General features: G+C 42.3%; 2 protein-coding genes across 3 annotated transcripts in view; one reads left to right on the forward strand and one right to left on the reverse strand.

The window, feature by feature from the left end:
- Positions 1–13,839, forward strand: part of LOC106805689 (spectrin beta chain-like) — a 21,131-nt gene extending 7,292 nt beyond the window's left edge. Inside the window, exons 4-16 of the mRNA XM_014807386.1 lie at positions 1,315–1,425; positions 2,047–2,200; positions 2,670–2,899; positions 3,368–3,452; positions 3,652–3,743; positions 3,955–4,059; positions 4,516–4,593; positions 6,673–6,776; positions 7,085–7,185; positions 9,444–9,537; positions 10,551–10,626; positions 10,921–11,018; positions 11,411–13,839. Coding sequence (XP_014662872.1) covers positions 1,315–1,425; positions 2,047–2,200; positions 2,670–2,899; positions 3,368–3,452; positions 3,652–3,743; positions 3,955–4,059; positions 4,516–4,593; positions 6,673–6,776; positions 7,085–7,185; positions 9,444–9,537; positions 10,551–10,626; positions 10,921–11,018; positions 11,411–11,603 — 1,521 coding nt within the window. The 3' untranslated portion in view covers positions 11,604–13,839. The remainder of the gene's footprint in view (positions 1–1,314; positions 1,426–2,046; positions 2,201–2,669; positions 2,900–3,367; positions 3,453–3,651; positions 3,744–3,954; positions 4,060–4,515; positions 4,594–6,672; positions 6,777–7,084; positions 7,186–9,443; positions 9,538–10,550; positions 10,627–10,920; positions 11,019–11,410) is intronic.
- A 2-nt stretch (positions 13,840–13,841) lies between these two features.
- Positions 13,842–16,660, reverse strand: part of LOC106805911 (REST corepressor 3-like) — a 10,705-nt gene continuing 7,886 nt past the window's right edge. For both annotated transcript variants that reach the window (XM_014807693.1, XM_014807685.1), the window contains exons 10-13: positions 16,437–16,494; positions 16,072–16,292; positions 15,528–15,820; positions 13,842–15,201 (exon numbers count right to left, since the gene is read on the reverse strand). In XM_014807693.1, the coding sequence (XP_014663179.1) occupies positions 15,099–15,201; positions 15,528–15,820; positions 16,072–16,292; positions 16,437–16,494 (675 nt within the window). In that variant the 3' untranslated portion in view covers positions 13,842–15,098. The remainder of the gene's footprint in view (positions 15,202–15,527; positions 15,821–16,071; positions 16,293–16,436; positions 16,495–16,660) is intronic.

Consider the following 16,660-nt stretch of genomic DNA (forward strand, 5'->3'; position numbering starts at 1 on the left):
GTACGCAACTGCGTATCTGCATATCTGCGCCTAACAAATGTGTCACTACGCACGACTGAAATTGTACGTTCATAACCGTAGCAACAGACCCCAGATGAGCCCAGACGCTCTGCGGCTCTTGTTCCAGGTTAGCCTAAAAAGGTTCTTATATAATTGGTGTGTACTGGGAAATTAGGCTATTTAGGTTCTTAAATAGGTTCATATTTTCTTGAGAAAATAAGGTGATTGTGGCTGGTAGAATATTGGTGCGGTCCATGTTTATACAAAATATTCATATAATTATGTCTAAATGACTGCAATCTAGACAAATACAACCCCTATTCTACGTTCTTATTTCTTTTTATGCCCTTTATACCTAATAGAGGTATATAGACCACCAAGAACTTGTTTTAGTTGATTTATGAATTTTAAAGTGTTAACTGAATTTGTTTGAACCTGTTTCAAGTTTTAGGCTACAACAGGTTCTTATGTCAAGGGGGTCTAAATGGAAAATCTTAGCCTAACAGGTTCTTAATCACTAGGTTCTTATACGTGGGTTTATACTGTATGTCATGGATGATGATTAGAATCCGTACGTTGTGCCACTTCAGTCGTATGATAATCATATAATTATGAAAGCGTGCGATTACACTTGTTATTAGTAAACGTTCGAACTTCTCTCGCTTTACATTTCATAGACTCTAGCTTTCAGCTTCATCATCAGCATGTGCAAGTCACCTGGCAGCATCCATATGTTTAGCTGTCACACTTATGCGATGTTAAGACAACGTTGGCTCGTTGATTCGCGTGTGAGCAGTGCCTCAGAGCATGTTCCATGAAGCCATATGTTATGCGAGTCTAGCAAGCAGATTCTTGCGACTGGTCGTCAGCTTTTAGCAACCGCAGGGAATTTCCGGGTGTAATGCTTCTTTGTCCTGGTTTGTTTGCTCGTAGATTGGGGTTAGGGTTAGGGTTTTGGCGTGAAGTAGGGGTTAGTAAGTACAGACTAATGACACCAAAACCTGTAGTATGTATTTATCATGCTTGTATTCTATAGGCGTTTGAAAAAAAGAGGAGAAAGTTCCAAATTAGCTCCGCTCGAGTTTCTTTGGATTAGCTGTAGCTTTCCCTACCAGATGTTGCTTGTAACCATGGTGACAATTTGTTAAGACTGGCTGTATGCAACTCATAATGCATCGGTATATGTATAATGTGATTACGTGATTCTCTGTATTCAAACCTATGTTCTGTGACACAGGGCAGTAAGCACTATGTTGTACGATGAGCAATGTCGTTTGTAAGTGTGTGCTGATGGTTGAAGGTATTGTCTTGTAGGAGAAGCAGAACTCGATGTCCGAGGAGCTCGGTCGTGACACAGGAAGCGTGTCAGCCCTGCAGCGCAAGCATGCTAACTTTGAGCAGGACCTGACCACCCTAGCGGGACACGTGAGTGCATACGTTACCAAGCTCAATAATTAACCACAGTTCGTTTCATCACGAATGTACCTGAATCGCTTAGTCGTGGAAAGATTTTTCGTGGACAAAAAATGTGTCCTTGTCAGACCAAGCTATCGTATCAGCAGAAACGTGTCGGTGTCTCGTAATTAGTAATGTCAAGTTCGTAATTGACAGATATCCCTCTGTGATGAACAGTACGTCATCATCTTTTACCATCTGTTTATACTGATTTGATATTTGTGCCGTGCCACCCTACACCAACAGTAAAGTGTGCGTTTATCTGGCAAGTCGTCATCAAGATGTAAAGCTGCGTGCATGATATGGTTCTGCAGTCTCTGTGATGAACTTTACGTCATCGTCTTTTACCATCTGTTTACTTATTTGAGCTGTGCACCCTACACCAACAGTAATGTGTCTGTTTATCTAGCACTTATACCAATTAAGTTCTCATCAATGTGTAGAGCTGCGTGCATGATATCAGGAGTGTATAAGATAGAAATATATATTATACACTTTATATTATCCATATATTATACACTCCTTATGATATCAAATGATAACTACCTTGATCCTTGATGATATGGTTGTGTCTGTGTGTCTGTGTGACAGGTGCAAGCTGTGCAGGAGAAGTCCAACAAGCTGCAGGCCGTGTACGCAGGAGACAAGGCGCGCGAGATACAGAACCGTGAGACCGAGGTTGTCAACGCGTGGCGCAATCTACAGTCCACCGTCGACGCCCGCAGAAACAAACTGGTGGATACAAGTACGTGTCATCTACGCTTCAAATTTGTTCTAAGCTTCAAATATCGTTTGAGCTTCTTTTATAGTTTCGTGTACTCGATTGTACATGCAAACACACACATTAAGAGAGAATAAATCTAAATTATAACAAATAAAATTATCTAATAAAAAAACTAAAAAAAGATCTCTCTAGTTGGATGTCTAGCAATGTCGCTGGGTTTCAATCAACCTAATAAGTAAATCGTAGCGTTGGTACTGACCGGCTTGATCGTACATGCAAACACACACATTTTGAGAGAATAAATCTAAATTATAAAATGTAAATTATCTATGTATAAAAAATAAATATATTTCTCTACTTGAAATTATATAAATATAAAAAATAAATAGATTTTTCTAGTCGACGTCTAGCGATGCCACTGGGTGTCGTGCATAGCAAATCGTAGAGCGTGATGTACTGACCGGCTGACCGCGCTTGCACGCTCACGCAGGCGACCTGCTGAAGTTCTTCATGATGGTGCGCGACCTGATGCTGTGGATGGAGGAGATCGTGACGCACATGAACACGCAGGAGAAGCCTCGCGACGTCTCCGGGGTCGAGCTGCTCATGAACAACCACCAGAGCCTGAAGAACGAGATCGACGCGCGCGAGGAGAACGTCGACGTGTGCGTCGCGCTCGGACAGACGCTGCTGTCGCGACGACACTACGCATCCGACGAGGTGAGGCCCGGCAGGGGGAGAGCTGGCAGGGGGAGAGCCGGCAGGGGGAGAGCTGGCAGGGGGAGAGCCGGCAGGGGGAGAGCGGGCAGGGGGAGAGCGGGCGGGGGAGAGCCGGCAGGGGGAGAGCGGGCAGGGGAGAGCGGGCGGTGGAGAGCGGGCAGGGGAGAGCGGGCAGGGGGAGAGCGGGCAGGGGAGAGCGGGCAGGGGAGAGCGGGCGGTGGAGAGCGGGCAGGGGAGAGCGGGCAGGGGGAGAGCGGGCAGGGGAAAACGGGCGGGCCAAGATCGGGCGGGGCGAGAGCGGGCGGGGGGAGAGTGAGCGTTGGAGAGCGGGCGGGAAAGAACGGGTGGGAGAGTGCAGACAGGGAAGTGTGTGGGGGGGGGGGGACGAGAGTGAAGGATTTCACAGTTTTAACTGATACAAATTAGACATTGCGTAGAAATGCCATTGAAGTACGTTCCGTGTTACAGATTAGGGATAAACTCCTGGGATTAACCAACCAGAGAACGCGGATGATGGAACAGTGGGAACATCGTTGGGAACATCTGCAGCTAGGTGAGTGTTTGTTATTCCAAATTATTCATCACAGTACAGTAAATAGCACAAATGCATGCATTGGTAGCTTTTCAGAGGCTAATAATTTTTATGTTTGGGTTGATATGTGACATGCATGCATTGGACCTGGTAACATTTTTAGAGGCTGATAATCTTCATGTTTGTGATGATATGTGAATGAATGTGTCTATCGTTTCAGTTCTCGAGGTCTTCCAGTTTGCACGTGATGCAGCCGTTGCAGAATCGTGGCTTTTCTCTATGGAACCATACTTAGGAAGCGAAGAAATGGGTGTAAGTGAGCTCTCCCTGTTACAGCTCCATCTGTGGGTTAGGACGGAATTAAGTTATTATTATTTTTATTTTATATTTAATTAAGCGAATTATGTTTGCGTAGTCAAAAATGTTGCAGCCCTACAGAGCTGTTGCTTTGATTTGTTGATTGAGCTAGCCTATAGGTCGCACGTTAATTGTCTGGTGCTGATGCTGTGCTGCCTTTCTTCAGAGATCTTTGGATGAGGTCGAAATACTCATAAAGAAACATGAAGCATTCGAGAAGTCGGCGATTGCTCAGGAGGACAGATTTACGGCTCTCGCGCGACTCACAACGGTAAGCACGGACAAGAATTCAGCCTTATTTTTCTCCACATTAATTCGATGCATTAAAGTGTGCGGTGATTCTATCATCATCCGAGGGTTTATTGCAAGGTATACGCTTTTGATTGTGATCTCGGTCTTTAATTTGTTTCTGTAAAATTTCAATCTTTGCTTCAATAAATCTTTTACTCAATTTTTTTGTGCATTACAAAATCATCAGTTTGGTGTCAGTTCACGGTTTTTCCGCTTCTTTTCTCTTATTTCTCTTCTTGAAGTTTATTCTTTTACGTCTTCTCTTAACGTAGATTAAAATGACATTGAATATTATTATTTCTATAAGTATTTCTTCTAAACGTTTTTTCATCATCCACCCAACTTGTCGTTCTGTCGTTGATGGTGGAGGTTGGGGCTGGGTGTGTTGGTGTGCGCGTGCCGATACCTGCTGTAACGTGTTGCATTGCGACAATAGATGGAGCTCAGGGATCAACACAAGCGCATTCACAAAGAAACGGTGCGATTAAGCCGGATGGAATCTGAATATTCAGGGGTAATGCGTGCCTGCAGGCATGAGTGCATGAAGCTAACAATGCATCAGCATTCGTGATAACCAGCGTGAGGCGTGTGAACAAGATTCCAACATATGTCGTGTTCGGCCTAATTGTCAGGGTCGTAGCCTGTGTGGGGCCAACTAACCTTCTCTAGATTGATGAGCAAAATAAAATGATATTGAATGTAAATTAACATGAAATTAATGTAATTAACTTTAGGACAAAGTTTTACCCCTTCCGCGTATTCATATCCTACATGTGGCTTGTTTTGTGAAACTTCCTTGTCAGTACTTAGTTGGGTCATGAAGTTTTGCACCTCCCTCCTAGCAATTTGCTCAGATTATGGTTTTCGTCGGTCGCATGATGATTCTCATGGCGATAGTGACTTACTCGCAATAACATAGAACTCCTGCTGCATAGCAGGACATGTCATTATTGCTGTCTTGTTGCCCTTGTTTGACAGCATCAGAATATTAATTGTTGCATGAAAGAGTGCAATGCTGTTGAACTAACATGTGTGTGTGTGTGTGTGCGTGCGTGCGTGCGTGCGTGCGTGCGTGCGTGCGTGCGTGTGTGTGTGTGTGTATCGGGCGTGCCTGGGTGCGTGCGGGCGTGTCTGGGTGCGTGCGTGTGTGCGTGTATGTGTGTGTGTGTGTGTGTGCGTGCGTGCGTGCGTGCGTGCGCGCATGTGTGTCTCTGTGTGTTGTGTGTGATTTTTTATTGTTTTTACACCCCTATATTGCATTATAGTGCAATGGCAAGAAGTTTAATCAATACGGATTCTTTATTGAACTGGCCACATCTTCACACCTCGGTTGAATATAATACGATACTTTAGAGGAGCAATTCAGTAAGTAACTAGACGCCTGTATTCGCTGCAAGACCGAATACTGGGCAATTCCAGCAGCTGTTGGATTCTCAGCACTGTCTGTGCGGTAGCAAGCAGTCCATAGCAGTAGGTGTGTCATACACGTAGCTGCTGACGTCATCAACTCATCGGCCGATTGCAGTGAAAACGCGGCGTATATCTACTATAGTATATAATTAATGTATATATAGAGTTTATAATGTATATTATAATGCTAAGAGCGCAACTACACAATGTGGTTTTGGTTTTGGTTTCGGTGTGTCTCGCGCCGCTCGTTGCTTGCCCATTGACCTCACAGTGCAGACTTCACTTCTTCTTGAGAATGTCATATTCCTCCTGCAAAATTAAGATTGCTAGCTGCCACAGTGAAGGAGAAGATGCGTGCCAAAGAAGTGGGGGGGGGACAATGTATTTAGCAATCAATGATTGCCAAATAAAATTGCGTTGATCTTCATATAAATAAATAAGTAGCGTGGATTTATTAACTGCATTACCCATACATCACTGTTTGTGATTAGCATGGTAATGCTATACTCTGATAAAACCATACAAATTACTTAATATCCTGTTTGTCTTTCTCTGTGTGTTGTTTGTCATTGTATTAACATGTAACTACTTCAAGGTTAACCCGTCATCTCCCTCCTCTTTAGGCATGAGAAATATGATATATATATAACTTACATGAAGATCCGTATAAATATATGATGCTCCAGTTCATGTGGAAGTAATTTTACCAAGAGAATGAACATAACAAGCTATTGTGTCTTCCTAATATTGCCTGTGTATCTATCTATCTATCTATCTATCTATCTATATATATATATATATATATATAAGTCATCAACTCATCGGCCGATTGCAGTGAAAACGCGGCGTATATCTACTATAGTATATAATTAATGTATATATACAGTTTATAATGTATATTATATATAATAATGTGATAATATTAATAAAATTAGATAATGACGTGATAAGATATGATTTTATATATATGATATGAAATGATATAACCTATTATACCATTATGATTTGTTGTTTTTTTTCCCTTTTTTTTTTCTTATGTTTTTTTGTTGATGAAATGGAATTAATGTTAATAGTGTATATTCACAATTCTTACTAATTTAGTCATCAGTTGTGATAATGCTTGTATATTACTGCCTGGTTAAACATCTAGTCATTCTGCTCATGTTATGTTATGGTTTTACAGTACGAGTTAAAGGAGCTTAGAAGAAGACAAGAAGAGGAGGAGGAGAGAAACCGAGCCCAGCAGAGACAAATAGAGGAGCAGTTGGAACAAGAAAGAAAAGAAAGGTGGGTGTGCATGCTTACATCCATTCGTCACTATACGCGTGTGTGTACGGGCTAGCATGCGTAAGTGCTGCGTGCGTGTGTGCCTGCTTACATGGGTGGGGTTTCACATACTGAAAGATTTATGAAGGGGGAAAATGTGTAAAATCCATTGCTAACCTGGTGCTTCAAAATGGCAGACCATGTTGCCTCTGCCATTAAACATACTCAGAACCATACAAGAATACTTGGAAAAAACGCTGGCATTCAACATGCTGCATGAGGCAGAGACATTATGATCATTACAAATCTATGCGTGTCTCTTCACACAGGGAGGCAGCTGAGGCAGCCGTGAGGAAGACCGAGTCAACTCGTGCATCCGGTGACAGTGGGACAGCAGCTGTACCAGCGGAGGGGCCACCGTCACCTCAAGGTAGGTGCCGCTATCAAGCTCTCTACTGGTGCCATGATGCGGCAAGAGGCAGGTTCAGCTGGTGCAATATGAATACCTTTGCTGGTGCCATGGGGCAAGAGGCAGGTTCAGCTGGTGCAATATGAATACCTTTGCTGGTGCCATGGGGCAAGAGGCAGGTTCAGCTGGGGCAATATGAATACCTTTGCTGGTGCCATGGGGCAAGAGGCAGGTTCAGCTGGTGCAATATGAATACCGTTGCTGGTGCCATGGGGCAAGAGGCAGGTTCAGCTGCGGCAATATGGATACTTTTGCTGGTGCCATGCGGTAAGAGGCAGGTTCAGCTGCTTCAATATGAATACCTTTGCTGGTGACATGGGGCAAGAGGCAGGTTCAGCTGGTGCAATATGAATACCTTTGCTGGTGCCATGGGGCAAGAGGCAGGTTCAGCTGCGGCAATATGGATGCTTTTGCTGGTGCCATGCGGTAAGAGGCAGGTTCAGCCGCTTCAATATGAATACCTTAACTGTAATGCTATCGGTGGCAGGTTTCTTTATCAGGTATGCATGTTTCTTTCCCTGGTCACAGTTGCACGCATTGTAATAGGTCGTTGGGACATCTGCGTATGTAGAAGTGGTGGGTGCGTTACTTTTTTGCATGATAGACAATTAGGTTACTGTCGCTCTGCATGTGCCTCCATCTCTTCCTCTCTTGGCATGCTGGCATTATGGCATACTGACTGATAGTAGTTTTTAAACTTTAAAGACTATTATCAGTAGGTATTTTAACAAATTGAAGTGATTATCTCTTGAACGTTGCAGAATATTTTAGGCAATTACTGGTAGGCATTAGTAATAACATACGTCTGTGGTAACTTTGTGACTCGTTAAAACAGTGGAAATATTTATCAAAATCGTAATATTTTAAAATTTCATAAACTTGCCACTATTTTGATAATTGTAAATGACTTTCTTGGGAACACCTGATGCAATTTTGCCACAAAAAGGCTTAGTATCAATACTAGTTAGGGGGGGAACGATTAATTAATATATGGATGTATCACGTTACAAGCCTTGATGATACGCCCACCGATATGTTTGATCATTCGTGATAACCATATCGATACTCCGGTGAATAAAATCAACATCATTAAGTAGAGTAGTTTCATTTAAAAACAAAAGTAACTCGACACAATTTCCAATTTAATTGCAGTTATATTTTAAGCGCTAAAATAAATGTCGTGGATATTTTCGCTGAGATTGTCGCGCTAGCAATCGCTATGTCAACTGTTTGGGTGCACGTTGGTTATCCTGTATACGAAAGTAGAGGGGTTAGAACAAAGCAAAAGCTGTCTGAAAGTTTTGCAAAATTGTGATGTAAATTGAAAAAATCAGCGCTGCTTGGTCGTGAAAGGTGTATCATGATACGAATCGTATCGTAAGTTACTTGTATTGTTCCACCCCTAATGGTAGCGGCGAAAAATGAAATAGTGGTGAAAAACATTTATGTGAAATAATGGGAATGCTAGTTGGGGAATTAATGTTTCTGCAAGGTTTTTTGAGAGATAATTGCTTTTGCATTACCTTCATTTGTAGCACCCTTTTATATTTGTGTTGTGATTTACATTCTCAGGTTATCTTACCTGTATTTTCTAGGGAATGTGATAGAAACTGTTTGCTTCTGATCTTCCAATTGATGGCAAAAATCGCATGTTATTCTAAAGCACTATTTTCGAGCTGTTGTCAATGGCACTGTCAACATTTTTTTCGTGTGTACTGATTTTAATACTTGTTCATCTACATGGTAGCGTAGTTTTGCAAGTTTTGCACTTTCCACTAGTATATGACTGTGTGCAACCTGTATGTGAACACTCTGTGTTAGTTGTGTGGGCATGTTCTTTGCACAGTAGTTTGGGAATTGAGACAAGACAGCTCACCTAGGGCAGCATCAGATACTGGCTCTTACATACCTAAGCAGCAGTCTTCACCACGAGGTAGGTTTATCGTGGCAGGAGGGATCGTAATAAGTTCATGACAGTAGCTGTAATCCTTGCGGAGTGGCACACCTATCCCCAACCTGTGAATACTCCCCTCCACTATCACTGTTTCGTACTTCTCCTTATGTAAGCTCATTCCTCCTCAGTCCCGTATCACCTGGGATCACATCAAGAGTTAATAATATCTATAATAATGTATTATTAGGTCTTGATCGCATGCGCGTACATCATGGTGTCCTTTGTGCGCTGTGTGACAGGGCGTATACCCGTGTGCTTTTATTAGGTGCTGCAGAGGCAGAGAGTGGAGATGCGCACATGGAGAGCATGCTGGTGCGCAAGCATGACTTGACAGCTGGCGGCAAGAAGGCAACGTCCAGGTGAGCGAAACTACCAACTTAAGGGGTGGACACACTAGGCGATTTTTCATGCGATCGAGCCGGCCGACCGAGCCGGCCGGCTCGATTGCATGAAAAATCGCGTAGTGTGTCCAGTGAGTCGCGGTCGATTTTCGAGTCGGCCGGCCGAGTCGCCCGATTCAAACATGTTTGATAATTATTTGAGCCGGCCGGCTGCAATCGCCTAGTGTGCCCGGGTCTGCGATTGAGCCGGCCGATTGTACAATTCATCAGCCAATCAGCGTGCTGAAAATCCACAGAGTCGCCCGACTTAGTCGCGTAGTGTGTCCACAGAGTCGCCCGACTGAGCCGGCCGGCTCGATCGCATGAAAAATCGCGTAGTGTGTCCACAGCTTTAACCATCATCATGGCAGTGTCAGTCAAGTTGGTTTGCATCAGCTGTATATTGAGCAAATACAGCCATACATAATCTACTTTATCACGCGTGTAGAGACAGTTCTATAGTCTACTATATCGACTATGTCTTCTATAGTCGACAGTCTAGCTGTATGATTCTCAATCGAGGTCTATATGAAATCACAGAGTAGGAATATATTAGTCTTGGAGAGGGAGTATAGATCATGTACCTGAAATAAAAAACCCTCATTGAATATTATCAGCTTCGGAGAGCCCACTGAATTGTTCATTTGTGTATTGATTCTCTCAATAAATGTATTCATCAGTGTTATGTATAGCCAGCTGCTTATTATATAGGCGATGTAATAATTATTAGAGATCGATAAATCAGGAGAATCGACCAAAAGGTTGGTGTACCATATCTGTATAGCTTAAATTCAGGAGCTTCCGAGCTGGGACTGGTTCACCAGAATGTTGTTTACGCAGTAAAAACGAAGGCAAAAATACATGCAGCAAAACCTTGCATTATGTCACGAAGCAAACACGAAAGCTAACATGAAAGAAGTGCTGCACCGATTTGCACAGAGGGTTTTTTGCTAACTTGTTTGAGAGCATTACTAAACTGACATTGCTTTCAGATCATGGGAAAAACTTTTCACGGTGCTGAGAGGACCTAGGCTATCATTCTTCAAAGACCAGAAGCATGCTAAACAAGTGAGCCTATCTGCTTTCATTTGTACTGTTCTCTTTTATAAATTTGTGTGCATCCATGTGTGCTCACGTGCGTTTACTTAGTGCCTCTGTGGGTGGGTGGGTGCGTGAGCTGAAGGCCCTATGTGTGTGCGTGAACCTGAGTGCCTACATGGGTTTGTTTGTGTATCCATTATATAGGTAGGTGCCTGCCTGTATGTGTTCGTGCGTGCGTGCGTGCGTGTGTTCATTTCATTCCTGACTAACCACTGCTGTGTTGACGTTGTATCACACATGGTTGTTTGGTTATTTTTACAGGAGGGTGCTGTGCCCCGAGATGGCCCGTTAGACCTGAGGGGTGGAGAGGCAGAGGTAGCTAGTGACTATATAAAGAAGAAGCATGTCTATAGACTCAAGTAAGTACATTTCCTATCTCTTACTTCGTATGTATACACTGTGTCGAAAACACTGTTAGTCTGTCAAGGCAGGGAATCAGATTGTTTCGTTCCAGCTCTGATGGAAATCAAGGATGAAATAAGAAAAGGAGAAGAGAATTTAATAGTAACATCTACGTTTGGTGTTTGTTTATCCATAGCAAATTGCGCGTGCGATCTGTCCATCTACATGATATTTACATGATATATTAGTCTGAATGTCGTAATACATGTCTTATACATTCTTGCAATTCTACATAATACATGTCTTATACATTCTTACAATTCTACATAATACATGTCTTATTCATTCTTGCAATTCTACATAATATATTTCTTATACACTCTCACAATTCTACATAATACTTCTCCAGATTGTCCGACGGCAGCATATATTTATTCCAAGCGAAGGACGACAGTGAGATGGACTTCTGGATTCGGACGATAAACTCGGCGCGTGAGATCGCGGGCACACCGACGAGCCCGAGCCGAGCCCAGACCCTGCCGATAGGCAGCGAGAAGAAAGAGGAGCCGAAGAAACGTAGCTTTTTCACGTTGAAGAAATAGGTGCGAGCTTGACAGCTAACGCAATCTCTCTCCCTCGGCAGTGAGAAAATAGAACAGCGACACTCCGGGTTGCGTAACATTTGCGCGCGCTAAGTTAATTTGTAGTGTTTAGCTTTGTTTGTTTGTTACTTTACACAGTCCGATGTACCAAAGTGCGACGACGCGAAGGCATCTCGTGGTTTCCCCGCGTTGCTTCTTCCTCACTAAACATAGTTGTGCTTTTCGTCAGACGCAGCTTTGACAGAGCATTTTACGGAGTATCTATCGGATGTACGAGGAAGGAACAGATGTATAGAAATCCAGTTCCACTCGCCTGTTTGCTAGCGCAAACATTGTAGTGAAGTGTGTGTGTGTGATAATCACGATATCTGACCAGACTTCGCTTTGACCAAATGTTTTATTATCTAGTCGGAGTGTAACTACAGTGCCGGCAGCACATTCACGTGTTGACTGCACGCTGGTACAAATCATACCGGTAAACAACAGCCGGAGAGCACGTTTATTTCATTGATCAGATTGCATTTGAACTTCCTCCTGAAAATGGAAGTGGAGCATACCAGATGTATGCATTTAATTTACAAAAAAAATTAATGAAAAGCCCCGCACGGTTGTGAGTGGAATTTTCGAGATGTCCTCAAAAACATGATTTGAACACGCCAGCGACTTCATTTGGTAGTTTTGTACTAGCAGCTCTAGCATTTAGTGCTTGATTGGCCATGAGCTTGCTGATTTCTCTAGAATTCTCGAAACGTTGGTGTTCTGTACACTAGATATGGCAGCTTGTATGCTTTATGTACGGCCAGAGAACAGCAAATTGTCTTCTCTTGCTTTGATCTGTGTTGTAAAGGGCCTGTGTTCTAAAGAACTCCATGTGGCCCTGTTTAGTTGTGATTATAGTTGTAACATAGTTGCAGCATACAGGTGTTACACTCTAGTATTACAAATTGGCATTTATACAATTGCATTGGTTATATAGGTAATATGTATTTAGTGTTCTATGCAAAGGCTTGCTTGACAGTCCATCAAAATCAATGGCTTCAGTAGCATATGGCACGCAGGAACTATTTGTAGTCGCGTCGATATTCAATAGAGATGAAATGGGGAAATCGTAGAGTGACGGAGAGGGAATGTATACCATGTGGTTGAATAAGTGGAACAGCATGCGTCAATTGTGAGTGTAACACGACACTATGTACATACTAAGCCTGTGATTTGAAGAAGCCTTGCCTGGCACGCTTTTGAACAACTAGTCCAATTTGAACGCAGCCTTTTTAAGTGTTTGTATAACCATTTATTCTGATATACGAAGCTGTCTGGTGTTTTTTCACCCGTATTATAGGGGGCGTGTAGTTTAGAGATCCCCTGACGGAGTGCTTGATTTTAGTTTCTGTCGTAGTTCCTCTTGCATCCACGGCTTGTTTACTATGTGAGTAAAACGATATGAAGCTAGGGAAGCTCATCTGTGAAGGGACTATTCAGAGATGCTAACTATTATTGATATCATGTTTACATTTAGGCACCGTTAGATTAAACGAGATCGCGCGGAGAAATAATAACTTCGAGAAAATGAAGAATCGCTATATTATATGTTGATTCCATCTAGGTGTTCGGACGTTTTACGAGATTTAATCACTATTCGTGATTGATGGCATGTGCGCCTCGGTAAAGCGATACTCCGCAGCCATAATACTACTATCCACACTCATAATCAGCATCTGCGCAATTGTAGACTAGATCGTCACATTTATTTCTGCCTATTTTTTTGGTCATGATGGTTCTCTTGATTTAAAAAAATTCTTCATTGCTTGTCGAATAATGTTCTCTATCGTGTTTGTTTACTCTAAATAATGGCACTCGTGGAGATGCCACGCAGCATCCCCGTGAATTATTTGTCGTTCTCTCCGTTTTTTGGCGTTGTTTAGAGAAGTCTCGTGATTCACAAGGGGCAGTTTTGCCAGTGGTTTTGCGGTTGTGATGGTGCTTATCGAGAGCTGCACACGCATCTACTTCCAGTAGTCGCGTGTCAGCCTTTAGTAATACTCGCTTTAGTGCACCAGTTTTCTGCTGAGAACCGTCCTTTCTGTATCATGCTGTACGAGCCTATGCTGGTGCTTAACCTGGCATGCCGTTCTGAAACCACTGCAATGCCTGCTAATACTTTCCCCCAACTTATGGTTTTTGTATTGTGCTTATTATATTATTATTTACAAATAAAAAAACGATATTAAATATTAAAGAAAATGTTACATCACCTCTAATTTATTCACTCGAAGACCCGATATTTATTCTCACTTCTAGAATTTATTAAGTAAAGTGTAAAAACGCAGTAGCAAGCTACACAGTTTGTTATCATCTGTTGAACCAGAAATTAGTTTTGTGTTTTTCTAATAGTGAATAGTAGAAAATGAACGTTAAATTATTAACGTACACACGCACACACATATAATATCAGTAAACCAGTAGTACTGAACAACCAGTTTGTCGGATACACTAGCACATCACAAAAAACGTTTCCCCAGAAAATCCTCATCACATAACACACTGCTCTAATGCAAACATAATGATACATATAGCTAGGAACAATGTTAAGTGAATCAACAATCACCAATAAAATGGCTACAGAATACATGTATTCTCATAACTCCTGATACGTGTTCTGGGATGTACAGTTCATGCTGGTACTGCACACCATTTCTACTGCCTATTGATACTTGCTCTTAACAAAACGGTGTTTCCGCTATTGGCCAGTTACATCGCAGACGGAAAATTCTAGAATAGCGTCACGATTCTGGTACAAATCACCATAATTGTGATGAGTCTTAAGAAGAAAAATAAAACACTACATCACTCTTGACGTATGTTCAACATAATATTTACAATATTTTAAATGTTAAATATGCCCACTCCTCTCTACCCCTCCTCAGTGAATGAAGACAGCAAAATACACATTTAAATCGATAAGCAATAAAAACTCCAGTGGCACTATTTACCCCTAACCTGTGTCCATTAATCACTGCTTTTGTTACTTCCAGTGTTCTATTTTGTGCCTACCAATATTTAAATTTTGTTTGTAGCTTTCGGTGTTGAGAGCAACCATGCAAGGTCTGCTGAACTACTGAGCCCACCAACTCAATGGTTCATATATAATTGGGCAATCTTGCACAAATTTTGTTCAAAGCTTTAAGAAGAACAACAGATATCCATGTGAAAAGAGCTGAATACAATTTGTTATACCGTACTGGATTCAGCTCATGTACAAGGGTAATACGTTTTAGATAGATTTTTCCTAGTTTTTAAGCTTATTAAATAAAAACTATATCTGATACATCGCCTTCATAGGTACTTTGCACACAATATCTGTAGCTGCTTTCAAGATTTCAGCGTTTTAGCGTAACATAAATAATCCGGTAAAAGTAGTAAATGAAACCAAAAAAACAAACAAAAAACAAAGGGGTGAGTGGACAGGAGTTGAGAAGTTACTTGACCTCTACAAGGTTATTGCTGAGGGGCTTTAGTTGTGTGCGCTGGTGCAGGGGCTCCATTCGGTCTCACCAAGGGTGGTGGCATATGCAGAAGTCCTGGTCTTGGTGGAAGAAGCCTAGAAAACAAAAGCCAACAAGTTAGAGTGAACATTGTTACTGTCAGGTTGATTGGAAAACATCAATGCATCTACTTCTAAACGGAATTTATTGCACATCTAATGTCTAAATATCATTGCTGTGCAGCAAAGGGTGCAAGTCAGTAAAATTGTTATGTGATATACACAAACCCAACTTAAGAAACATTACCTTCTCTATTAAGTTATCTGTTAATATTAGTCTGCAATACGTTACAACTATTGTATCTACATTCCTACTTTTCTACTTCTTACTACTACCATTCTACTTTCTTCATTTCAACATTTTTGGTTTGATATATGGGTACCTTTGATATTGGTGATGATAGGGTTGTTGCTGCAGTGGTGGGGGGCCTCGTAGCACTCCTGGCTGGGTGTGCTTCAGAGGAGGGGGTGCTACTGGTGTACCACCACCACCACCACTACCACCACCACCACCACTACCAGCAGCACCACCACCACTGCCACCACCAGCAGCAGTAGCAGCAGCAGCAGTAGTAGCAGCAGCAGCAGCAGTAGTAGCAGCAGCAGTAGCAGCCACGACTGCTGCATTAGCATGTGGGGCCGGACTCGAAGTGCCAGAACCCTGTGAAGTTTCCATCTGTTGAACGAAAAAAAGATGTAAGTCTAAACCTATAATCACATTTAATCAATGTACCATAAGCTGGTTGTTCACGAAGAAAAAAAAGACAATCTGCTAAGTTATAGGTGCTGTATGATTATTAAACATTTCTCGAGAGTCGGGAGATTACTAGTTAGACATGCCTGAGAATACTTCATTCTTACCTAGCCTTTCATAATTTCATAGTTTCAGCATGTATTTTCTGTGAATGCACAACAGAACAGTGATACCTTCTCTTCCTTCTCTTTCTCGTCATCTTCCTTTTCTTTGTCCTCATCTTCCTCGTCTCCCATCTTCTCCATGGGTCCGTATTCAGCCTCATACTCCTTCACAACTTCATCAAGATTGTAACGTCGCCGGTGGTTAATGAAGAAGCTGCGAATGTGTGCTGCACTCTTGTTACCAATTGTCTCGGCAATTGCCTGGAAATCCTTGCCGTATCTCCTGACGCCTGGTAAAGGAGAAGATAGAAACATGGCAGAAATCGTCGGAGCATATTATTAAACAGTGATGGCACAAAGGAACAGAGCAAAGCCGGTGCATTTGCACCTGTCATAATTGAGTAGATCTATTTACAGTTGCACTAGCATTGTACCTTGTACAGCCAGCAGTAATTCCTCATTAGTCCAGCGCTGGTTCGGTTTAGCTTCAACCTGCATATAAGAAATTACAAGTGATTAATACACACATATATAGAACAGGTGTGTGTGCGTGCGTGTGTGTCAGTGTTGTAGTCGAGTCCGCACCCCCCGAGTCCGAGTCCGAGTCCGAGTCCGCACCCCCCGAGTCCGAGTCCGAGTCCGAGTCCGAGTCCGAGTC

The sequence above is a fragment of the Priapulus caudatus genome, unplaced genomic scaffold (genome assembly GCF_000485595.1).
Source record: "Priapulus caudatus unplaced genomic scaffold, Priapulus_caudatus-5.0.1 Scaffold7, whole genome shotgun sequence".
Lineage (NCBI taxonomy): Eukaryota > Metazoa > Priapulida > Priapulimorpha > Priapulimorphida > Priapulidae > Priapulus > Priapulus caudatus.